Source organism: Ctenopharyngodon idella, chromosome 2 (genome assembly GCF_019924925.1).
Source record: "Ctenopharyngodon idella isolate HZGC_01 chromosome 2, HZGC01, whole genome shotgun sequence".
In the NCBI taxonomy this organism is placed as follows: domain Eukaryota; kingdom Metazoa; phylum Chordata; class Actinopteri; order Cypriniformes; family Xenocyprididae; genus Ctenopharyngodon; species Ctenopharyngodon idella.
The window spans coordinates 35,316,923-35,341,551 of record NC_067221.1 but is presented as its reverse complement, the minus strand read 5'-3'; the positions used below and the strand labels follow the sequence as shown (position 1 = coordinate 35,341,551).

The following is a 24,629-nucleotide window of genomic DNA, read 5'->3' as shown; positions in this document are numbered from 1 at the left end:
ATATAAGTGAACAGCGTGCGCGTTACCTACCACGGTGCTATGCGCGCGCCCGCCACCACCACTAGTGCGCGCCGCCGTTGCTGCGGAATTGACGGGGCTGCCGTCGGCGCGAGAGCGGATATAGACACTCACCTAGAAAATAATGAACAACAAATTTGACGCGTGAGTAATAAAAACAACGCAGCGCGTTAGTGGGGTTTCAGCCGTGCGTGAATGCAAACGCATGCGTTTCAAGTATCTCTTTAACACGGAGAGCGAGAGAAAAGAGAGAGGGGGAAAAGAGGTGTGTCTAGAAGCTTTGGCATGGGCTGGGAGGGTCACTATGTTTAGTTGCATGATTGGACTCCTACGTTTTGTGGGCAGATGGATTGTGTTTTAATGCATGCGGTGAATGCAGCATGCAAATAACCTCTTATAAAGCCAGATCTGCATGCACAGGGCCTCCAGGCCGAGTACGGATCACCGGGTTAGGCGTGTGTGTGAGCAGCGGGGGCAGGTGCTCTGCGACCCGGGCACAACTCTGCAGCCTGCTGGAATGACATGTGGGGCTGTAGGCTGCGTATAAACACGCGAGGGGTTGTGCATAAGCGAAGCACGCTATACATGGCGAGTGAATACGAAACTACAGTAGATAATTATCTGTTACATAACCAGCGTACTTTATTATGTTTGCAAACTTTTCATGCGTGACCACTGACCATTATAATTGCAGGGTCAAATAAGGTAGTTTATTCTGTCTCTGCAAACTCAGACAGGGCCTCTGTCTTCTGTGTAATAAAGCTGACGATTATAACATCATCAGAAAAGTACAGTGGGTCTTATAAAGGACGTTACAAAAAGTACATTGGATGGGGATATCATAAAGTTAATACCATACTGAAATTCATGTACTGTTGTATTTACATGTTTATCCAAAATACTTCCATGGTACTTTTTTAAAAGCATACACTGTAAAATGTGATTATTATACATGTAAAAAAAAAAAAAAAAAGTGTGTATATATATGTATATGTATGTATATATATATATATAGAGAGAGAGAGAGAGAGAGAGAGAGAGAGAGAGAGATCACGTGACTTTTTCAGTCTTCAGTGTCACATGATCCTTCAGAAATCATTCTAATATGATGATTTGCTGCTCAACAAACATTTATTACTGTTATCAATGTTGAAAACAGTTGTGTACAATTTTTTCTTTTCAGGATTCTTTGATGAAAAGAAAGTTCAAAAGAACAGAATTTAACTGAAATAGAAAGCTTTTGTAACATACACTACTGTTTGGGGTCAGTAAGATTTCTTTTTTTTTTTAAAGAAATTTAAGAAACTAATACTTTTATTCAGCAAGGATGCATTAATGCACACAACTGTTTTTAACATTCATAATAATAATAAAAATTTGTTGAGCACCAAATCAGCATATTAGAATGATTTCTGAAGGATCATGTGACACTGAAGACTGGAGTAATGATGCTGAAATTTCAGCTTTGCATCACAGGAATAAATTACATTTTAAAATATATTCACATAGAAAATTGTTCTTTTAAATGGTAAATGAGCAGAAGAGACTTCTTTCAAAAACATTAAAAACTTAATTTCAATATATATATATATATATATATATATATATAGTTATAGTTATAGTTATGAGTTATGTCTTTTCATTTGTAACTGGAAGCCACTGCATATGCTTTAGTTCCTAATTGAATTATGAATTATTGCTCTGATTGAAGCCACAGTGATAAATAACATATTGTGGTTGAGTGATATTTAGAGTTTTGTCTCCATTTAAGCCTGAAAGATGATGACAGTGGAGATCACGACCAGGACAACGGCTCACCGAAAGACGGGGAGAAGGAAAAAAATGACGAAGAGGAGAAGGACTGTAACACTACCAAAAGAAAGGTATGTGGATGGATGGATGGATGGATGGATGGATTAGGAGTGATAGATAACTGTGAGATGCTCTACTTCTGCAGGCGGTGGTCCCAGGGGCCGGAGAGCACCCTCTTCAGTACAACTACACGTTCTGGTATTCTCGTCGTACACCAGGACGGCCGGCCAGCACACAGAGCTACGAACAGAACATTAAACAGATCGGCAGCTTTGCTTCGGTAACCTCATGCAAGCAAACTCACATGAACATGTTAATTCAGACCAAAGTCCCTTTCAAGGAAAGTCTGTTCACTCTGCGGCCATATTTGCAATGCCTCGGGGGAGCTATTTCGGGCATCCAGGACCAAGTCCTATCTATTTAAATGGGGGAATCCTGAAATCTCTTGTAGAGGTCAGGTGAACTCACAATTAAATAACGTATTTCAAATCAGCAACAAAATCTGACATGAACTGTCCCATAAATGTTGTTTCTTATGCTAAAATAGCATTAAAATCTCTTATTTTTCAGGCTAGAAGAGCCAATGCACATGTGCAGTCCTAGTCTCAGGTTTCTATGGGAACCAGAGCCTCTATCAGCAGCTACAGTGACGCAATGACTTTACCAATCAGCGATTGGCTCTTTTACTTAGAAAGCGGGACCTATTCCGCCATATTGCGCGTTGCAGTTTCTCCCATTAATAACTGATAGGAGTGAACAGTCTTTCTATATCTATAGTCTTTGTTTAGACTAAGTCTAACTTCAACCCCCACAGGCACAGCGGTAGGTCACATGATTGACAGTTCAACAGCTGTTTTATGTTTGTAGGTGGAGCAGTTCTGGCGTTTTTATAGTCACATGATCCGACCGGGTGATCTGACTGGTCACAGTGATTTCCACCTGTTTAAGGAAGGAATTAAACCCATGTGGGAGGTGAGTTTGGTCAGATTATATGTATGTAAGCAGCTTTTCTAATGGCAGATAATAGAATTTCTATTGTTTTGGATTGTATAGGATGATGCAAATAAGAGCGGAGGTAAATGGATCATTCGGCTGCGTAAAGGCCTGGCGTCACGCTGCTGGGAGAATCTGATCTTGGCAATGCTGGGCGAGCAGTTCATGGTGGGCGAGGAGATCTGTGGGGCCGTTGTGTCTGTTCGCTTCCAGGTAATGCAGTTTACTTTGTAGGAAAGGAATTGATTGGAAGGTTGGGTCATTGTGGTTTGCTATTACCTGTGATGCCATGTGAGTGAGAGGTTGTCCCTCTCTCACGCCAATAAACACCGTCATCAGAGAATAGAAGAGATGACACTTCAAGAGGGAGGAGAAATTATTTCGATTAAAGATTACGAGGGCACATGCATTTAAAAAATAATGATGTACACAGATAAATGATGTACAGTATAATGATTACTGCAATATTACATACAAAATGAAAAATTGTCAATTTTGATTTCATGGTGGCTTATAAATTTGTAGTTGAGTCTCCTTGTCAATTTTGAGATTTTAAAATCGAATGACTGCCGTACTGCTCTTACTGTAGTATATTAGCATTTTACTTATTCTGTGTTCATGAGTGCAGCTATTATATTGTAAATAATAACAATGTTCTGTATTTAATAAATATTTGTGTTTTTGTTTGAAGGAGGATATCATTTCTATCTGGAATAAGACAGCCAGTGACCAGGCCACTACTGCTCGCATTAGAGACACTTTACGCAGAGTCCTCAACCTGCCTCCTAATACCATTATGGAGTACAAAACACACACAGACAGCATCAAGTGAGTTACTTTTATTCAGCAAGGATGCACTAAATTGATTAAAAGTGACAGTAAATACATTTATAATGTTACAAAAGATTTCTATTTTAAATAAATGCTGTTCTTTTAAAATTTCTATTCACCAAAGAATCCAGAAAAAAATATGTGTCATGGTTTCCACAAAAATAAGTACAACTTAGTAATGATCCTGAAAATTCAGCTTTGCATCACAGATATAAATTACATTTTAAAATATATTCAAATAGAAATCAGTTGTTTTAAATTGTAATAATATTTCACAGTATTACTGGGTTTTATTTTGGATCAAATAAATGCAGCTTTGTTGAGCATAAGAGACTTTTTTTTTCAAAAACATCAAAAAAATGTTACCGACCACAAACTTTTGAATGATAGTGTATGTGCATATATTATTAAATAGTAAAAGCTGTTATAAGTCTATAAATTACAATAAATACAGAGTTAAATAGGGGAGAGAGTCTTAAACCAGCAAACTATGCATAAAGCTTGTCATGTGATCATCATACCATATACGATTGTGAGATGTATACATTTACTACATGTCAGACAATATGAGTTTTATGTCAAATTAAAGGGTTAGTTCACCCAAAAATAAAATTTTCCCATGATTTACTCACTCTCAAGCCGTCCTAGGTGTATATGAATATCTTTTTTCAGATGAACACAATCGGAGATACATTACAAATCAAGTCATCCAAGGTTTATAATGGTTGTGAATGGGGGCCCATATTTTGAACAAAAAAAAGCATCCATCCATCCATGGGTTACTCATTTGGCGCAAGCCGAGTTGCGCAGTATGTGTACGGTCGTCCGCCAGAAGCTAGTTATTTGAATTTATAAAGTTTTAAATATAGATATTTTTCTTACAAAAATTAGAGATGTAACGATGCATCCGGAATCGGTTGAAAATCGATTAAAATATGTGACGATTACATGTTCCATAAGCGCCACCTGCTGTCAAGACAGTGAATTTGCGTTCTCATGCAGCCTGTCTGCTTTAATGAAGTTTTATGTAGCATAATTTCACAAAGCTAAAGTCTGAAAATTCTTTTTTTTTTTTTTCTTCAAATGTTAAAAAGTATACAATCTAATTTAAATTAAAAACTGTTCATGCTGCATGTATGTAGCATCTTTGTTGGGATTGTGTTTAAAATGCAGTGGTTGTCTCTAATTTTAAATGGCTACAGATAGGTCAGCCTGTAATAGAGCAAATAAACATCTTGTTCATGTACTCATATGAAAAGATTTCTTTTATTTGTATTATTCATTTATTTATTTATTTGATTTAGGATTTGTTTTAAAATTTCAATTCAGTTTTGTTATAAAGATATTTCAATTTCACAAAGAAATATGCTGCATTTTGTCTGAGAAATAATAAATAGACACTTTCTCATTTAAATCTCATTTTGTTAAAAAAAAAAAAAAAAATAGTGAGAAAATCGTATCGTGAATCGTATTGAATTGTGAGTTGAGTGAATCGTTACATCCCTAACAAAAATGCATCGCTTCGCTTCAAAAGGCCTTTATTAACCCACTGAAGCTGTATGGATTACAACCATTATAAACCTTGGAGGACTAAGGATATTTTTAAATATATCTTCGATTGGTCTTGAAAGAAGATAGTCAGATACACCTAGGATGGCTTGAAGGTGAGTAATTTTCATTTTCATCCCTTTAAGTCAAATTATGCATTAGTAAATAGTTTTTTTCTTGTTCTTATAGTTTTGATATACTTGTATTAATATATATATGTTGTGTGTGTGTGATCTTTCAGAGCTTGGGAGGATTTCCATGGTCTAGTGAATGCAAGTGGAGGCCGCTAGTTTTTCATCCAGAGAGTGTGTGACGGGTATAAACTCACGACTGACTGACACATAATCACTCGCACTGGAGCTGCTCCATTCTCATTAGGAGATTCCCATCATGTTCATCACTGTGTAAAAGTGTTACTTTTTTCTCCTCATCTAGATTATCAAGTTAATTTTCCCAAGGAAGAGGACATTTCCGAGGATGATAACCTGAAATTGATCTGTTTTTAAAAGAAAAACATAAGGGACGTCATGAAAAGGGTCAGCATGAGACATTTTTATTATTGAAGACTTCTGGCTTGTGTTTTTATAATCATCCAAACACCACATCACCTGAAAACTCTCACAGAAGAAGAAGGAGCCAAATCATCACCATGCGAACGAATGTTTTCCAGTCAGCCATTAGACTGAGCTATCAGAGCGGGACCACATAGTTCAGCCACTGTGACATGAACTAATGGCTGGAAACTGCCACAGTTTTCCAAAAAAGAAAAACAACATGCCCTTGTGTAGTACGGTCACGTACTCACATTTACCTGAATTATCATCTGAATAATAAAGTCTCGTAAATATGGCCCAAGAAGGAAGACAGAATTAATTTAGGTCACATTATTTACCAATGAGGATGCAGGTTGATGGGATATTTTACTATAGTGCAGTATTTTAGCTACAGTGTTGAGTTAACATAGAACTGTTGTACAAAAAAAAAAAAAAGAATTATATTTCTAAGTGTATTTGGAGAGATCTATAATGGCAAACTTTTTATTTCTCCTGAGTTTGAGAGAGTGTAAACCCAAAGGACAGTGCCCTACCAGGGATGGGTGCCATGCTGCCTGATTCACTGTGCCTGGCCTTCGCCTCCGGCAAAACACTGATTTCCAAGTTCGCTCAACATCCGCTGGAGTCGTCGACACTGGAGAAACGACTCTATTCATAGGACTTCAAGCCCTGTTTTAGAAATCACTCGGACATTATTCAGATATCCTAACTAACACTGATAGTTAAAGGGGGCTGTGGATCATCACTTTATACTGCCTGAAATTCAGTGCTGGTGCTGGACAGTTGTATTTGAGGTACATAAAAAAAGTGGAAAGGAAAGGGTGTTTTTAATTATGATTGATCATAGCAATAAATGTTGATTATGCATCTGCTGCTAATTTTCAGCTGTGGTGTGACTTTGTTTTATTGATAGTGAATAACATTATTTACATGTACAGCCCTGCTGATGCCACCTGGTCTTAAAATGTTCACATCTAGGTTCATATCTCAGAAAATTTCTAATTCCTGTGTCACTCTTACTGAGGACTGAAACTGGGCTTTTTTTTTTAGCCCATGTCCTTAACTATCCAAAATATTTTTCCAGTAAATTTTGTTAAAGAAAAAGGGCATTTTTATAGTCTTATTTTTATAGTTTATAGTAAAAAAAATTCTGTTAAAAGGGTGGAAATCCTCCATTATGCCCCTTACACAAGAGTCCAATATTTTGGAATATTTTTTTGATTTTCACTCCTTTAGGACTCTTTACTATTCAGTTTATTCGTTTGAAAATATTTTAAACTATTTCTCATCATGAAAATAGCCACTGTAGCTGGCATGATGATAAATTATAAACAATCAATGATCTTTATTATATGCAGAAATACATCCATGTTTGTATTAGGGTCTTACAAATTAGTGCAATGAACCTTTAACTGTGTAAATCCTGACAAATGAAATAGTAAAAAAAAAAATCCCAGTTTGCTTGTATTTTTTTTTAATACTCAAGGCTTTTATTACTCATATAATATGATTTATATATATATATATATATCATACTTGAGGGTGAAAAAAAATATTCAAAGGCCCAAACAGAGCCATAATATGCAATTTGGTTAAGTTGCTTTTATTTATGTGGCCAAAAAGTAAGATGAAATTCTGACAGCTTGTAAATTAATGAGATCTTTATAACAATATAACAGACTACTTTCATAATCTACATATAAATATCAGTTACTCTATATGTCTCAGTAATATATTATTTAAATGTTTATGAAAGTTTATGATCAAAGCTCTATAGTTTTTATTGTGGGGGCAAAACATATAATGCAATGCAATATAATGGTAATTGAGAGATATACAAATAAACGTTCCTCAAGAACCTGATGCATCATATTTGATACTCACATTTAACATGATTTAAAAAAAAAAAAAAAGTTGCTTCAGTCAAGTGTGTTCATCTTGAAATATTTACTAAAATATAAAAGTTATTCTTGTTTACTTTATTAAAATCAATAAAGATTTCAGAGCAAAAAGATACCAAACCTCAAGAGGAACGTTTTAGAATTACACTAAAAGGCCTTTTACTTGCTACAAAACTATTGAAAACTATGAAACTATCAGACCAGAAGACATGTAGCAGATCGGGTACAGCAGGTTTTTCAGCAAAGTTTTGACCATGTTGATAATTTAGATCCTTTGCGTATTAAATATGATACTATTGGCTATATAGGGCTAATATTATGTTCTGTGCAATATAATACTCAACCTTTAAATCCTATTTCAGTGTTTAGCCTGTAGAGAGGCTCTGTACAGGGAATCTTGATGTGCACTACACTGTACAGTTTAGATGCAATTAGCTTAGAAAAGTATCACCATCCATGTTTCTTGCAGTTTTCAAAGAAATTATGCAGTGCTCCATCTTGGTATGAGTCACCATAGTTTTGTATTGTTGGGTTCACACTACAGGTGGAGCATTTATGTCTCAGAAACGTTTTACCATTTCCACTTAGCTCATCTCAAAGAACATATGATTCTGCAAACAGAAAAAAATAAACGATAAAGCTGTTACATATGAATAAAATAACAGCATCTGTGTGGTTGGCAGCTTACCAGCAGGAAGGTAGCAGCTAGTAACAGCACTTTGGTGTTCAAATTCATTCCTTGGGGTACTGAGAGAGAAAGAGATGTTCTTAGACACTCCTAAAGCTGTAGCTACTGAATTTAAAATAATCACACTATTATCAAAAATAAATTGTAGTTGTAAAAGAATCCACAATTGATCTAGTCATTAGTCTAGTAGTCTATCTGCTATGTATCTGGATGGTAGGCCTATACATGCTTTTCTGAGTAAGAATTGCTGGTCTAATATTAGTAAAACTATACAGTTAGCTAGATGTTTAGCAAGAATGCTGGTCTAATATTAGTAAAACTATACAGCTAGCTGGCTAGCTAGAATACTGGTCTAATATTAGTAAAACTATACAGCTAGTTGGCTAGCAAGAACGCTGGTCTAATATTATTAAAACTATACAGCTAGCTAGATGGTTAGCAAGAATGCTGGTCTAATAAAACTATACAGCTAGCTGGCTAGCTAGATAGCTAGCTGGACGTACAGACGGACAACCAACTTTTGAACGGTAGGCTAGTGAATACAGAAACATGATGATATAAAATAAGGAAATATTTAAGATTCTGCACTATTTCTAGGTCACTAATTGTCATGTTGATAACATAATGAGTGATGAAATAATTTTTAAATGTTAAAAGAAAAAGAAAAAAAGTAGACCACATGATATGAATGTGGATATTAATCTTACCATCCAGTCCAAAATACTCATGATCCATGTTACATTCCTCATTATATCCAGGCCACCTCTTCCATATGCGCCCAACACTCTCACCAATAGTGGAAACCACCTGATGCCCCCAATAAATGAGAAAAGAGTATAATGGGAAGGGTATGTAAAAGGTGTGCAATGCAGATGGACTGCTGGAGGGTTTCTGACCTGCAGCTCTTGTTCAGAAAGACATCGTGTGTTGCAGCAGGAGCCCTGGATCCTCACGGCCGAGACGCCCTCAGAGTCACAGACCTCGAAATACGGCGTGAACATACTCCACCTGACAAACACCTCAGGGCTTATACACACTCCTAATGCAGTGGATTTTGTTGTAGAAGAGAGTTTTCTCTGGACTGTTAGGCCTAGTGAATGTTCATTTGTGTGATATTATAGCCTGATATAACCTGATGCTGAAAGGCTCTATTCAAACAAACATGGCATGGTCTTTGTTCATGGCTGTCCTGAGGAGGAGGTCATGTTGATGGTTTTGCACCACAAAGTTTAGCACATCTCCCCCTATTCAATCTGAGAGAGGTTACTGGAGGGTTTTTTTGTCTGACGCAGTAGATACACAATGGTGACCTTATCTGACATGATGTGGATGGCTTTGTCTGCATAATAGATTTACAGTACAGGAGTTTACCTCATCCATTACACAACAGTTCGATCCAGTCGACTAATTTAATTGGACTAGCAGCATTCCAATAGTGTTATCAAACACTGGGATGTTCATATCTGTATATCCTGTATAAACTGCAGTTAAATGCTTATCACGTCGATCAGATGGATTTTTCCTGTCTAAAATTAGGTGATTTTTGCAGTGTGGATTCCTAACTTTTTTTCCCCAGCTGAATCCCTTTGACACAAAATATATTCTTGAAGTACCCCCTTAAATTTGAAGTTAATATTTCGATAATTTAACAGCACATCTGTGTGTTAATAATACTAATAATAAAGTATACTATTATATTATAAGTATATTATTTTTTACTCTAATTAGTGTATAAAAATGAAGACAAAAAATATTACTATTGTAATAATGCAATTGTATTTTAAAATAAAAAATGAATATATCATAATTATAAAATAATTTTTATTTTACACAACAAACTACGTACAATAGTAATATCTCTCAAATTCTTCACTTGCAGATGTTAAACAAGTGTTATTTTAGTATTATTGACATACTATTATAGATTTTTGTTTAATATTATGAATTTGTTTTTAATTTTGTATTTTCTGTTTTCATTTTCATTTTAAAGTTTTAGTAATTTTGTTGCAATTTTGTAATTTTTATTAGTTATTGTGGTAACACTTTATAATAAGGTCCCATTAGTTGATGTTAGTTAATGCATTAACTAACAATGAGCAATACATTTGTTACAGTATTGTTTATGTTAGTTAATAGAAATACATTAATACAACTTGTTAGTTCATGTCAGCTCAGATTTATTAAATATTAATAGATACAAGTTTTGATTTTAATAATGTATTAGTAAATGCTGAAATTATTAACTAAGTATTTTTCATTGTTATTTGGTGTTAACTAATGTAGTTAACCAATGTTAAACCTTATTTTAAACATGCAGAGCATCAGATTAAATCACTGCAATTTGATAATTGCACTAAGACAATTTTATTTGAGTTAATTATGGAGTCCTATTTGATTATTTTAAATTTACATTTTTGTGATTTAATTAATTATTAGCTTCTCATCAACTACATGTGACAAAGATCTGGTTTGCTGTTGATGACTACCTTTGGTGAACTGTTCCAATAAACTCTCTCTCTGGTGTATAAGCACTTATTTCCATCAGGCAGCAGCCGAGCCAGCACATCTCCGCTCTCAGGGGCCTCTCAAACAGGAAGACACATTCTGCGTCCTTATCAAAGCCTTGTAGTGAACAGGATCGAGCTGGACCACAGCATTGCATACACATGCATGAGCTCTCTAACAGAGATGGGAACACAAAAAGAGGCTTTGTGGTGTATATCAGTTGTGTTGAAGGTGTATATCAGGTGTATATCAGTTTACATGTGGCTTGGACACTGTAAATAAGAGTAAAATCATCTTAAAATGCCTCTATTATGCTTTTTGGACACAACCTTTCACGTAGTGTGTAATATAGCTGTTTGTGATTGTAAAAAGTATGCAAAATTTCAAAGATATAAGTGCATGATAAATGAAGTTACTGTTTCCCAAAAGAAAAACTGCTTCTGAACTGCCTGAAGCGAGTGGCCAGTAATTCCGGTCTTACTTCCTGCTTCCTTTCGCATAATTTGCCAGCCTATTGTCTTCATTGGTTCCCTATGAACAACGCCTACTTTGACCCTCAAACATTGTAGTTGTAGCTGAGGCCTGGAAGAGTTTGGTTCATGCTGTCGACATATCAAGAAGATGCTTTCTGTGCTGCGAATCCACTTTGCAATGAATTCCAAAGAATAAGGAATCAAATTGATTTGGTAAAACTGGCGCTATTATTATTGTTCACGTCACCGTGTGTTTCGAGTGCTGAGGAAGCCTCTGGAGCTGAAATTCAGATATGGTAATGAGCGTTTCGTTTCCGACATAGGCTGAAAATGGTAGACCAATCACAACAGACTGGGCCATCTGACCAATCAGAGCAGAGTAGGTTCTCGGTAAGGAGGAGTTAAGAGAGACCGAATCTTTTATCGCACCATTTCAAACACTGTGAGAAAAGAGATGATGCTGCAATGTATATTATGAGAAAATTTGACCTTGAATGCATGTAAACCTGTTGTTCAAAAGAAAATTAGGAACCTTTAAAATAGCATATTACGAGCATTTTAAATAATGATACACAATATGAGAATTAGAGACACTAATATTTACCTTCCACAGCCACAAAGAGCTGATCACTGGTTTCTGTGGAGATGTTGTATGTTCTTCGGGCGACACACTGTGGACCTGAGACATTACATAAATATAAACCTCCATTAAACCTTTTTATATTTACACAGGAAATTGTATACTGTGAATACTCAAACCACGTCCAAGCTATTCCACATTTCATAAATAAAAATACAGTAGTGACCAAAAGTGATGTACAGAGAGGATGTTTGTTTTTTGACCCTACAAGTTCAGTTAAATTATCAAAATTTAAGGGAAATATATATATATATATATATATATATATATATTTGTTTTTATATATATATATATATATATATATATTTTAAATATGAAGGAAAAACAAAACACTAAACTTGGTTAAGGTATTTATCAGACAAAATTATTTGGCAAAAAAAGGCTAACTACAGCTACCGACATCACTTTTAGTATATAATATTATATTTTAGTATATTAAATTTATTAATCAAAAGAGATGTATTTATTTTAAAGATGTATTTTCAATATCTTAATTATTTATAAATAATAGAATTATTATTATTTATTTGTTTAAAGTCATTCAATGTTGATCATGTCATTAAAATTAATAAGAAAAAACTTTTGAATCATTTTCTGTTTAAAGAGATGATACAAATGTTCAGGAACCTTAAAGTCTCACAAATTTTGTTAAATGCTACCTGTTAAAGGTGTTATTTATTTATTTTTAAGTTTTTTTTTTATTGATTTTTATGGATGTTTTATTCACCTTGTATTTCTGGTCTGGCATTAATGTGGAGTCTTGTGACTGTTCTCAGAACAGATAGTTTTCCCAGTCTTTTCCCCTTACTGTCCATCTCTTTCCCTCCGGGTCCCTCTTCCTCTCCTCTCCTGCCTGTAGGCCGGAGCACAGGTGTGAGGTCCTGGCTGTCTGTAGTAGGCCTAATCTGCCTGTGGAAACCTCTGAAGAGCATGTCAATATGTCTCTCTCTTTCCAGACCAAAGGGAAGAGGCTGAGCGGTCACAGATGGGAAGGCCTGATCGAGAGAGAACGCAGGAGGTAGAAACGTTGCATTTAAAATTCATAGCAAATATTTGTCAAATGTCATTGTGAGAATTTCCATTTGCAACCCATTGTATTTTTATAATTCGATGCATTTCAGAGTGAAACAGGGCATTAAATGAGAAAAATAGGTGATCAGAATGTCGCCAGACAAAGATGAGTTTACTAAAACAATGCATAAATAACTATATATTTATTAAAATATATCTTTCTCTTTTCTGCAATTCACCTCTCTCCAGCTTTCTAATAAATCTGGCATTGTATACTATAAATATTATCAAATATTATTGACAAATTGCTTATGTTGCACAATTTTAAGTCACTTTGGATAAAAGTTACTGCTAATTTAATAAATGTAAATGTAATGATTAAAATGGCAAAGACTGATTTTTATACACTATAAGACCATAAATAAGGTCAATATTGATTCTAATAAAATATTTTTGTAATAGATTTTTAAAGGTTTTGTGCAATTTCCACAAGCAAGTGGTACATTTTCAAAACTCTTGGTACTAATCTCACAACAGATTGTCAAAAATTCACTTTTTTTTCCAAATATTTCAGCATATTTTCAATTGTATTAGTACAAAACAAAATCAAAGTATCCTTTTCACTTCACATAATATGTTTCATCTATAAACGTTTCATTCTCAGTAACTGCTTTTCATAATGTTATCAAACTCATAATCATAATCTAACTTTTCATAATCAATATCAAACTTTTGATTTGCATCTCTTATCATTAAGTTTAATATTTGTCTATTATTTAATCCAACTGATCTTAATGGTTAATCAATTAACCATTTGGTATCTGTAGATTTCTATAGATACAGATATAGATATGGTTTCTACTTCGTTTGCAATTTTCGATATGGATAAACCAAATGTAATGAATTCCTTTTACATTATAAGCAATTTATTTTAGATGATAACCACTATGTTCATTGGGTCACCGTGATTTTGCCAAGTAAGACATGTTCTTGGATCAACATATTTTCTTGATCCTGGAACAACATTCCTGTCCGAAAATTTAGTCTTAAACCTATTCCTTTCCCTAAACCTAATCCTACCCATAACTTATCCCTAAAATCAGAGGGGAAATATAGGTGAATAACATTGATGTAGAAGCACCTAACTCTGGCTGCAAGCCTAAACGTCACATAAACGGTAAACTTGTCCCTCAAATCTGATTGGTTGATTGGAATGGTGTTGATCCAGGAACATGTCGTACTTGGTGAAATCACATTCACCATGTTCATTGTGTGTGTGTGTGTGTGTGTGTGTGTGTGCGTGTGTGTTACCTTGGTAGGGACTGCCACATTACTGTAACTCACCCTTTTGCATTGCGTTTCATTGTTTGCTATTAAATGAACTGATTGTTAAAAGTACTAAATTGAAAGAAGATCATACTGTTGTGTTTCAGTGATTAAAATGTTCTCATTACATATTACAATAATCTTGTGTTTGAAACAATGATTATAATGATTATGTGGACTGAAAACATATAACTGTTATGAAAGCATGGGACCAGGTTTTTAAAGAAATCCGTTTATTTTCCTTTTAATATGAATGTTTGTGATTAAGATGTAATAGAGCACTTGTGTAACTATGCTAAGACATTAGTCATTAAAGGGATAGTTCACTCAAAAATGAAAATTCTGTCATCATTTACTCACCCTGAAGTTGTTCCAAACCTGTATGAATTTCTTTCATCTGCTGAACACAAAAGAAGATATTTTGGAGAATGTCGGTAACCAAACGGTTGACTTCCATAGTATTTTTTTTTTTTTCCATACTATGGAAGTCAATGGGGCCCATCAACTGTTTGGTTACTGACATTCTCCAAAATATCTTATTTTGTGTTCAGCAGAAGAAAGAAATTCATACAAGTTTGGAACAACTTCAGGGTGAGTAAATGATGACAGAATTTCATTTTTGGGTGAACTATCCCTTTAAGACTCCTTAAGACCAATTCAGCTACTAAATGGACACATCACAGCGAGAAAATAGAAATGAGACAGAGATGAATTCTTACCATTTCAGGTTCAGGTTCTTTCAGGTTTTAGGGGCTGTTTGGCAGGTGCAGTAGTGCTGGAATGAGGGTTTCCTTTACTGAGAAACAGCTTCCAGACAAGCTTCAAATACTGTGTGTTAGTAGTTCAGATGCTATTCCTACACCAAACACCCCCCTTCTGCCCCACTCTCTCCTTCCCGGATCTGGTCTTTGTCAGACAGAAAAGTAGCAGTCAGCCATGTAATTAAGATCCTCCTCAAGTTAGTGGGGGGTAGTGGAGTGATATTACATAAACTGAAACAATTCACATGATTCCATGCAGAACATCATCTTTTAGCTCTAAGAAAAGGTTATCGTTTTTTTATTATTATTATTTTATTTTCAGAAACGCATCAATTGTTGAATCACTACACAATATTAAAGCTGAGTGACAAGTGATGACAAGCAAATAATATCACATTCATAACTGTGAACTGATCAAAGCCATTTTATGTCTCAGATGGCTTTAGATCAAACCAGCTCTCTTCTCTGGAGACCTTGAAGGAGACCTCGAATCACTTTCAGTGGGCCTACAGCACAACTAAACAGGAGTGCTGAGAGTTTCTTTGCAACAAAACTGTTGGCTTTTTATCTCCAGAGTATCTTCAACAAAGTCCTCCAGTCTTCTGCTGCAGTTTCTCTGAGTCTATCATTTAGTTTTGAACTTGTGTTCAGCCTGTGATGTCTCCAGGTGAGATTTCAGGTAAGTATTTCTTGGGGTCTCCAGGGAAGGGCTGAGATGGCGCCTGGTTAAAATGTCCCATGAGGAAGATACCGATGGTGCCCAGTATAAACAGCAGTGCCATGACGATAAAGCACATCCTGTCAATCACCCTGGCAACCAGAAACCATTCTTCATTTTCCTGCAGAGCGAGAAAAAAGGATGTCGGGAATGCAGACGTCAACACAAGTTTCTCTGGAATTGGAAAGTTAAACCCTAACACAAACGAATTTACGTTTATTTTGGAAATGAAAGACACTTTCAGCCTCATGTTTGAAGAATTCTGGAACAGCGACTCACACTTTGAAAGTCATTTCGATGCTTGGCAGTTTCTGCAATGTGTTTACAGGAAGACACACACTGCTGCACTTCTAATGAAGCTGAGGCCAAACTGGATTCCAGATCCTGCGCTGTGTTTCCTCCTAGACCATTTTCTGAGGTCAAACCACAAAACAGCAAATTAATGCCAGTAACCATTTGGGGGAAAAAAAAAAAAGAAAAAAAGAAAAAGAAAAAAAGCAGAAAATGTAGTTGTATTTTATAGGAAACTTTTATTTAAAAGTTATTATTTTATTTAATTTTATTTAATAATAATAATAATAATAACAATATATTATATATATATATATATAAACATTATTTAGTATTAATATTTATTTAATATATGATTTATTATAATTATTTATACTATTAATACCAGTTATTTCAGTTTTTATATTAGTTTTATTATAGTTTATTAATATTTTGAATTAGCTTATATTTTTTATATATTTTAGTTTTCATGTTAACTTCAATTTAATGTTTAGTATAGTCATCTGCTTTTTAATATATATACCACAATTAAAAATAACTGTTTTCTATTTTAATATATTTTAAAATTATGATTTGCTGCTCAAGACACATTTCTTATTATTATCAATGTTGAAATTATCAGTTGTGATACTTAATATTTTTCTGGAAACCATGAGAAATTCAAGATTCTATGATGAATAGAAAGGTCAAAAGAACAGCATACTACAGTTTTTCTGTTTGTTTGTTTTTTTGATCAAATAAATTTACCTGTGAAAAAAAAAAATCAAAAGTTGAGAAAACTTAAAAGTTTAAGGCAACCAGCTGCAGGAGATTTTTGAGTTTTCTCAACTGTAAATTCAACTTGTTATACAACAAAAAGTTGAGAAAACTCAAAAATCTTAAACTTTTAAGTTTTTTCAACTTTAATTTTTTACAGTGTGGAGGCTTGGTGAGCGCAAGAGACTTTTTTTCAAAAATATGAAAAATCTTACCGACCCCTAACTTTTGAACAGTAATGTACATTGGACATAAAAACACAGACTGTAGTGTCTGCAGATAGTTTGCTCATATTTCAAACCAGCCAATCAGATTCAAGCTTGGCAGCTTAAGAAATACAGAAAACATTCTTAATTTTCCTGCAGAACGAGAAAAAATGATGTCTGGAATTCAGACGCCAACACAAGTTTTTTTTCTTGGATTGGAAAGTTAAACCAACAAACATTTACTGCTTATGCGTTTATTTTGTAAATGAAAGACACTTTGAGCCTTATGTTTGAAGAATTCTGGAACAGCGACTCACACTTTGAAAGTCATTTTGATGCTTGGCACTTTCTGCAATGTGTTTACAGGAAGACACACACTGCTGCACTTCTGGTGAAGTTGAAATAGAAATCTTTTAACCTTATAAATGTCTTTACTGTCACTTTTAAACAATTTAATGCATCATTACAGAATAAAAGTATTTAAGGTGGGGTAAGCCAGATTACAAAAACACTGTTTGAAAGTTAATCGGACCGACACCAACAACAAACCTGTAGCCAATCAGCATTAGGGGGCGTATGACGGTCGAGGAGAGAGAACGAGTAAGAGGGAGATTTGAAGAAAAACTGTAGAAAGAGAGATGAGACACAATACAAAAGAGCTCAAAAGAATCTCACTGGAATGAAGGTTTATGACTGGGCAAGCACTTTATAGGGCCCACGTTAATATTAGAAAAGCTTTCCAGCGCTGGAGAGAGCTAAGCGGGAAGGCCTAAAAACAGACGCGGAGGCTGCTTTGATTCTGCTTCACATGTGAGTAACACTGGGTTTGAGTGTCATTGATTGTCTGGAGCTGCTGTGCTGCTCATTATCTGCGCTTTATTTTCGTGAACCATTATTTTGTTGCATGTCAGCTGTGATAAACCAACCCAAAACTTTTGAATGTATATGTTTCATAACAGTTTGTTCATAACCGTTTACTCACGTATTTTCTCCAAAGTGTTCTTGAGCAGCCCCTTCCTCTCCTTCAGTCGACTGAACATCAGCTCAGAGCGGGCTGTTCTGAACATGTATTCATCAGCCTTTGCTATTAAACCCAAAGAGCTGCGTCTCCTGCGGCGAAGCGGGGTGCCGTTACCCAGGGCAAACATTTTAAAATCCCCTTCCTCCTGCTCAGGTGTCCAGCGCTGCATCGTCATCCTCAGCAGACGAGGAAGGATGTTCAGCAAGACCTGAGTCACCCCAAAATGGAGGGGAAAGAGATTATAGACCTTAGCACTACATGTATGCATTTGGCAAATGCTTTTAGCACAAAGTGACTATCATTGTATCAAGATATACACAGTACATTTCCTGTAGTTCCAGTACATTTAGATAGTTCTGTTGTGCTATTGTACCTTTCTGATGGTGTTGCTCATAGGGTGGGTGTTTGGAGTTCGCAGAGAGACATTCAACACCACCACACAGTTCATCACAGTTATTGTGGTCACGGACATCACAAACATCAGGTACCTGCCCAAAAATATATATATATATATGTTTCTCAAGGCCGGCTAGAACAGCATTTCACTACCTGAATTAGCTCTTATGCTAACATTTCCTATTAGACCACAAAGATGCAGATAGTTTTCATAGCACATCCACAGATCACCCACAGTCTGTTCACTAACCATCTGATGTACAGTCAAACCAAAAATTATTCAGACATTTTTTATATTTTTGATATATTTTAACTAGTGGGTGCAGGACTCTATAGTTCATTTATGTAAGTGAGGATAGCAAAATAAAGTAAACTGTGACATATTATACCCAAAAATTCTTATACAGTGGACTACCAGTAAAATTGATACAAATTTGTAACCAAAAATTATTCAGACACTTTGACCTGACCATGTTTTGCTTTAGTGTTATCTGACATAATTAATTTTTTTCTGACACAGTTTAACTCTGAAATCTTGTCATACTTTATTACCATTTTTTAAACTATAGTGCAAACTGTATTAATGAATGAAATGTTCAAAGTGTCTGAATAAATTTTGGTTTGACTGTATATTGCTCATAAAAAATAGCAAGCACTTTCTCAGCCTGCCAAGCTCTAATCTGATTGGCTGGTTTGAAATGTGTGCAAACGATCTACAGACACCACAATCTGTGTTTTTATGTCCAATGTACATACCTTTCAAAAGTTTGGGGTTTGTAAGATTTTTTTTCTTCATGTTTTTGAAAAAAGTCTCTTATGCTCACCAAGACTCCATTTATTTGATCAAAAACACAGAAAACACTATACTGCAATTTAAAATAACTGGCACTATGTTAATATATATTTTAAAATACAATGTATCCCTTTGATGGCAAAGCTGAATTTTCAGCATCATTTCTCCAGTCTTCAGTGTCACATGATCCTTCAGAAATCATTCTAATATGATTTGATGTTCAAGAAACATTTCTTATTATTATCAATGTTGAAAACAGCTGTGTTGCTTAATATACAATTTTTCAGGATTCTTTGAAGAATAGAAATTTAAACAGCATTTATTTGAAAAATAAATCTTTTGTCACAATGTAAATGTCACTTGATAAATTTAATGCGCCCTGGCTATATAAATGTATTCATTTCTATAAAAAAAATCTTACTGACCCCAAACTTTTGAACAAAACTGTATGTTTTATCTTCTATTACACACACTGAATACAAGTTTATCTGAAACTGCTAAAAAGGTGTGATGAGTAAATAAAAGCACAGACTCACTTTCCAATGAGAGGAACTGCCTGGGAGGTTTCTGGCACTTTCTTGGCGATAAGGAACAGGAAGACAGTCTGACCGAGAAGGATTGCAATGGTCATTGTGCATTTCTGTCCTCCAGCTTATAAAAACAAACAATTAAATCATCAATAAACACACTGATCATAACCCAGTCAGTCAACTGCCACTATCAACAGTCACAGAGAAAGAGGGATTCATTTCATAACTAAATGACAATGTCTCATCATTTGTTAGATTAAATAGATCTCTTACTGTAAAATGTACTAATTCACTTCAGTTTGATTATCAAAATGCAAATTAATTAATGTTTATCATCAAATGGATAAAAACATTTATTCACAAGTTTCTGCACCCTGGTCAATGGCCCTCCATGACATTACCAGACCCACTTCATGTTTAGTTCGTTTCTCCTCCAGAGAATCTTCTGTATTTCTAAGAACTGTTGGATTTCGACCACAACATCTGTAGCATTCGCTATGGAGTCTGACCTTTGGCCGGCAGGAAGTAGACGAGTAGCCCAAGAGATGAGAAGAGGACACAGGGCACGATGATATTGATGACGTAGAACAGCGGTTTCCTTTGAATGATGAGAAAGAAGATGATCTCCTGGTGCTCCAGCTCATCTGGGCTGTATCGCTTATTCACAACCTTCTTAGCAGGACGGTGCTTAATAATCCATTCCCCATTCTCTGGCCAATCAGGGCACAGGACACAATACATGTTAATGAGCAAAATGAGAATTATTAGTGTAGTTTGCTGAGACAAGCACTACTATAACTATTCCTACTTATAATCAAATCTGAATCAACTTACAAAACTGCCAAATTATCAATCATTATGATTACAACGTAATAATTGCTTTAATGAGCTCATTGTTTCTGCTTAAATTAATACATGATGTTAGCTAACTGCATGATTTGTATTATCTTAGAATTGTACATTTCTGCAATATTGACATTACTTTGACACAGTCACCTCTGATAACAGATTACTCTCAATTGTAACGTAGAGACATGCATTTTCTGTAAAGCTGCTTTGAAACAATGTGTATTGTGAAAAGCGCTACACAAATGAATGTGAATTGAACTTTAAATGAGCAAAAAAACGCATAAACTGGTAATGAGACGATTTACAGAATTCAGACATAAACAAGTTTATCTGGGTTAGAGTGTGGTATTTCTTTTCTAAGTAATTGTATTTATGATAAAACTGGCAAAAAAAAACTAAAACACCATAGTAATGGCATAGCTATATGCTAAAAACCAATGAAAGCCTGGTCACATTTACAGTTGTTCTGCGACGTTTCAAAGCCAAAATCCATTTCAATAGGAATCCACACGATCGGGAATCTTCCGGAACTAGACCTGTATACAGCCATTGCTGGAAGCCAGTTATTATAGTTTATAAAGTTTTAAGTATGGATATTTTTCTTACAAAAACCCATCACTTTGTTTCAGAAGGACTTTATTAACCCCCTGGAGCCATATGGATTACTTTTATTATGTATGGATGCACTTTTTTGGGCTTTAAAATCTCAAGCGGCATTCACTACCATTATAAAGCTTGAAAGAGCCAGGATATTTTTTAATATAACTCTGATTGTGTTCGTCTGAAAGAAGATAGTCATATAGACCTAGGATGGCTTGAGGGTGAGTAAATCATGGAGTAATTTTCATTTTTGAGTGAACTATCCCTTTAACCAATTAGCAATGCTCTGGCAAACATCCATAACCCAACATCACTGTGGTGCCAAATTTATGGTAAACAGACACAATGCAACATAGCAGATGCATTTTTCTGACATGGACAGAAGTGGACTATAAATTTTAATTTATTATGTTTACTATAGAGGCTCACAGGAAATTACTGACTTTAACTCATAGCAGTTAACCACAGTTTTACAAGTAACACCCAACAACTGAATTTTACAGAAAGAGCAGTCTCTTGATGATGAAAATAATGCCCTACAGGAGGTTTAGTACCAGTAAAAGCTTCTGGGTCGATCTCAATCCATTCCATAGTGACGTTGTCCTCGTCTGACAGCATCAGTTTAATTTCATTGGAATTGTACGTCTGAGACCTGCCAAAGCAGAAACACAGCATAAAGCTACTCATCCTGTTTTCATGTATTTCCACTATAGAGCTGTCAAGTCGATTAATCGCGATTAATTGAGATTAAGCGCATCTAACATAAAAGTTTGCAAATATATATATATATACACACACACAAACACAGACACACAAACTTTTACGTTAGGAGCGATTAATCGGGATTAATCGTTTTGAGAGCAATTCCCACCAGTCACTAGGCCTACTGTCAGACAGACGGATCAGCCGTACCTGAACACCATGCTGCAGTTCTGCCAGTCGAAGGGGAAGTAGTTGACTTTGATGCCACAGGAGCTTCGGTAGATGGCAGGGGGCAACCAGACCACGCCACCGTCAGGATCTATCAGAGCGTTAGTGTAAAGCGCCACCTCAAAATGCCCATCCACACTTTACACATAGTACACACACAAAAAAAGGTGTGTCATATTTGATGTGCTAAAATACTCAGATTTGTGAAAAGGTTTCAAACACAACACAACTAAAGATACAGTGAGATGATGATCATTTAGGGATGCACCAATACCAGTATCGGTATCGGGCCGATACCAAGCTCGTGTACTTGTACTCGTACTCGTAAAAATACCCCCGATACCAAAGACCGATACCTCACGTGACGTAACTGACAGAATTTTCCGTGCACAGAGACACTGCCGGCAGCAGCATAAACAATGTCAGCCTCAGAGGTGTGGAAATACTTCAAAATTAATGATGACAACTGCATGCTTTCAATCATAATTCGTTATCGATTAGTGAAGGCGGGATAGGCGGAATCGCGCAGAATGACACAGACCAGAAGCGCGCTCTCTCTCGCACGTGCTCTTTCCCTTTCTTGCGCACGATCCCAGTTCTCTCGGACATGCGCGCGATCACTTCTTCTTGCACCTGAATGGTCAAATGCACACATAGGCCCTGTCCCAAATGACACCCTAAACCCTCGCGGTCTTCCTCTGAGTCCGCACTTTCACGACGTAATGCTGCTTTGACTTCCGGGTAAAGTCCTCTGCGTAGTCTTGCGGGCTCAGCAGAAGTGGGCATCGAGGGTGCATAGCAGCCGCAAAGGGGGCGCTCACGAGCACCCTTCTTTAAGCTTAAATGACAAATGGGACACACTACGGTCTTGTGGACTTAACGGACACGCGCACGCAGCGACCATTGTAAGTCCACAAGACCGAAAGTGCACATGAAGTGTGCTATTTGGGACAGGGCCATAGTTGTCAAAATGTCCATCGTGTGGAGTATCTCACGTAAATACAGTCGGTTATGGCTTAAGTGGACGTAAACATTCGGGTGAAAACAGGATATGTGTCAGTATCCATGGATTCGGTCTTAAAGGGACCGTAGCCTATATTTGTCATTAATATTAATAAAACAACAAAATATGTTAAATAAATGTATACATGGTAAATAAACCTACTGTATCTGAAAAACAAGTTTAATTAATTTGTATCTCTATAGTATTTGTTGTATTGTTTGTAATTTGTTTGTAAATTTCTTTTTATATAACAACAATTATATATCTTGGTAATTATGCCCTTTGAAGGTTATTGGGCACTGTGAAATTTTTGTTCAAGTTTGTGACAAGCACATAAAAATTATTACTTTTTTCATTAGAGTAATAATAAAGAAGCTGTCCTACATTCATTAGTCTCACTGTGTTGTGCTTGGAAAACTGCAACATCAAAAAAAAAAAAAAGACAGAGAGAAATTAATAAATGTATAGGCATCGGTATCGGCAAGTACTAGAAAAAAAGTATCGGTACTCGTACTCGGTCCCTAAAAAATGGTATCGGTGCATCCCTAATGATCATGATGATGATTTTTTTACTTTTATTAGTGATTTAGTTACATTTTGTGTATCTGCTTGTTGGATAATCTGCGCAATCAAAACAATCTTCAATAATTCAATTACTCACTTGTTCTCCAGGCCGACATCGGGCAGCCAGATGGCTTTAGAGGGAAGACGCATTCGGGTGATGTTCTCATAGGCCTCAAACCCTGTCCTGTTAGCCCAGCGGAGTCGATAATCACGCCATTGCTAGACAGAGAGAGAAAGAAAGAGATCTTGCTCTGAAATCACTATATACTGGACATATACAGAGATTCGATTTGTCTTACCATCTCAATCCAAACGCAAGTGGTTAGGGTCTCCTCTTTCTCATTCTAAACATGAAAAAATATGATAAACCATAGTGTCACATATATGTACACATATATTCTTGTGTAAACACATACAGAGCTTTACCAGAGAAATGAGGTTGGTGAGGGTCATCTTGATCTTCACATCGGTGATGTCACCGTAGTGCTCCATAGGTCGTATGTTTTTGTTGTATCCCACCATTAGATCTCTGTGCAGAGATCCCTCCAGATTACAGACCACATCTAAAACAGACAAACGTACAGCATTATACTGTCAATCTAATCCATCATTTTATTATTCGTGAAAAAAAAAAAGTTATTGTACCTTTGTTAAAAACAAAACAAAAATTTGATCAATTAACTAAATTCAATTAAGAAAAACTTTTCCACATAATTAGTTGAGGTCATTTGCAAAAAATAATGTTTTGTTGAATAAACTAAATAAATCTAGGTTCCTGTGTCAGCTAACTAACATTTCTGTCACGACAACTTTCAGAGTGTTTGGCATGATAATGGGTATGACAATATTGATATGTTTGGTCTTGGCAGAATAGATCTGCTATGCTGCTGCTGCTGTAGGTTATTTCTGCT

General features: G+C 35.6%; 3 protein-coding genes across 3 annotated transcripts; 1 reads left to right on the top strand and 2 right to left on the bottom strand.

The window, feature by feature from the left end:
* Window positions 1–15: 15 nt before the first annotated feature.
* Window positions 16–6,640, top strand: eif4e2 (eukaryotic translation initiation factor 4E family member 2). Its single transcript, XM_051867484.1, has 8 exons — window positions 16–162; window positions 1,790–1,901; window positions 1,976–2,110; window positions 2,698–2,802; window positions 2,884–3,036; window positions 3,515–3,651; window positions 5,444–5,518; window positions 5,638–6,640. Exons 1-7 carry the CDS (start codon window positions 143–145, stop codon window positions 5,490–5,492), a joined length of 711 nt encoding a protein of 236 aa, XP_051723444.1. The 5' UTR covers window positions 16–142; the 3' UTR covers window positions 5,493–5,518; window positions 5,638–6,640.
* Window positions 6,208–13,097, bottom strand: LOC127498272 (phospholipid scramblase family member 5). Its single transcript, XM_051867473.1, has 7 exons — window positions 12,691–13,097; window positions 11,928–12,002; window positions 10,832–11,024; window positions 9,242–9,353; window positions 9,053–9,152; window positions 8,346–8,404; window positions 6,208–8,268 (listed from the first exon to the last, which is right to left on the bottom strand). The coding sequence occupies exons 1-7, from the start codon at window positions 12,893–12,895 to the stop codon at window positions 8,242–8,244; spliced, it is 771 nt and encodes a 256-aa protein (XP_051723433.1). The 5' UTR covers window positions 12,896–13,097; the 3' UTR covers window positions 6,208–8,241.
* Window positions 13,098–15,384: 2,287 nt separating this feature from the next.
* On the bottom strand, window positions 15,385–24,240 carry chrng (cholinergic receptor, nicotinic, gamma). The gene is made up of 11 exons (XM_051872967.1): window positions 24,145–24,240; window positions 24,018–24,062; window positions 23,816–23,937; window positions 22,134–22,289; window positions 21,776–21,873; window positions 20,282–20,482; window positions 19,779–19,893; window positions 18,427–18,541; window positions 18,015–18,261; window positions 16,059–16,192; window positions 15,385–15,900 (listed from the first exon to the last, which is right to left on the bottom strand). Exons 1-11 carry the CDS (start codon window positions 24,238–24,240, stop codon window positions 15,709–15,711), a joined length of 1,521 nt encoding a protein of 506 aa, XP_051728927.1. The 3' UTR covers window positions 15,385–15,708.
* Between the last annotated feature and the right edge of the window lie 389 nt (window positions 24,241–24,629).

Bases quoted from the DNA above. Each gene is read 5' to 3' on its own strand.
- eif4e2 (XM_051867484.1), top strand. From the start codon at position 143: ATGAACAACAAATTTGACGC. The intron at 163-1,789 runs GTGAGTAATAAA...TCTCCATTTAAG, and splicing joins ATGAACAACAAATTTGACGC to CCTGAAAGATGATGACAGTG. The intron at 2,111-2,697 runs GTAACCTCATGC...TTATGTTTGTAG, and splicing joins AGATCGGCAGCTTTGCTTCG to GTGGAGCAGTTCTGGCGTTT.
- LOC127498272 (XM_051867473.1), bottom strand. From the start codon at position 12,895: ATGCTCTTCAGAGGTTTCCACAGGCAGATTAGGCCTACTACAGACAGC. The intron at 9,153-9,241 runs GTCAGAAACCCT...TGGGGGCATCAG, and splicing joins TTTCTGAACAAGAGCTGCAG to GTGGTTTCCACTATTGGTGA. The intron at 8,405-9,052 runs GTAAGATTAATA...TTTCTCTCTCAG, and splicing joins TGAGTATTTTGGACTGGATG to TACCCCAAGGAATGAATTTG.
- chrng (XM_051872967.1), bottom strand. From the start codon at position 24,240: ATGGTGGGATACAACAAAAACATACGACCTATGGAGCACTACGGTGAC. The intron at 21,874-22,133 runs GTACGGCTGATC...CTGCTTTGGCAG, and splicing joins AACTGCAGCATGGTGTTCAG to GTCTCAGACGTACAATTCCA. The intron at 18,262-18,426 runs GTACAATAGCAC...GGGGTGACTCAG, and splicing joins TGAGCAACACCATCAGAAAG to GTCTTGCTGAACATCCTTCC.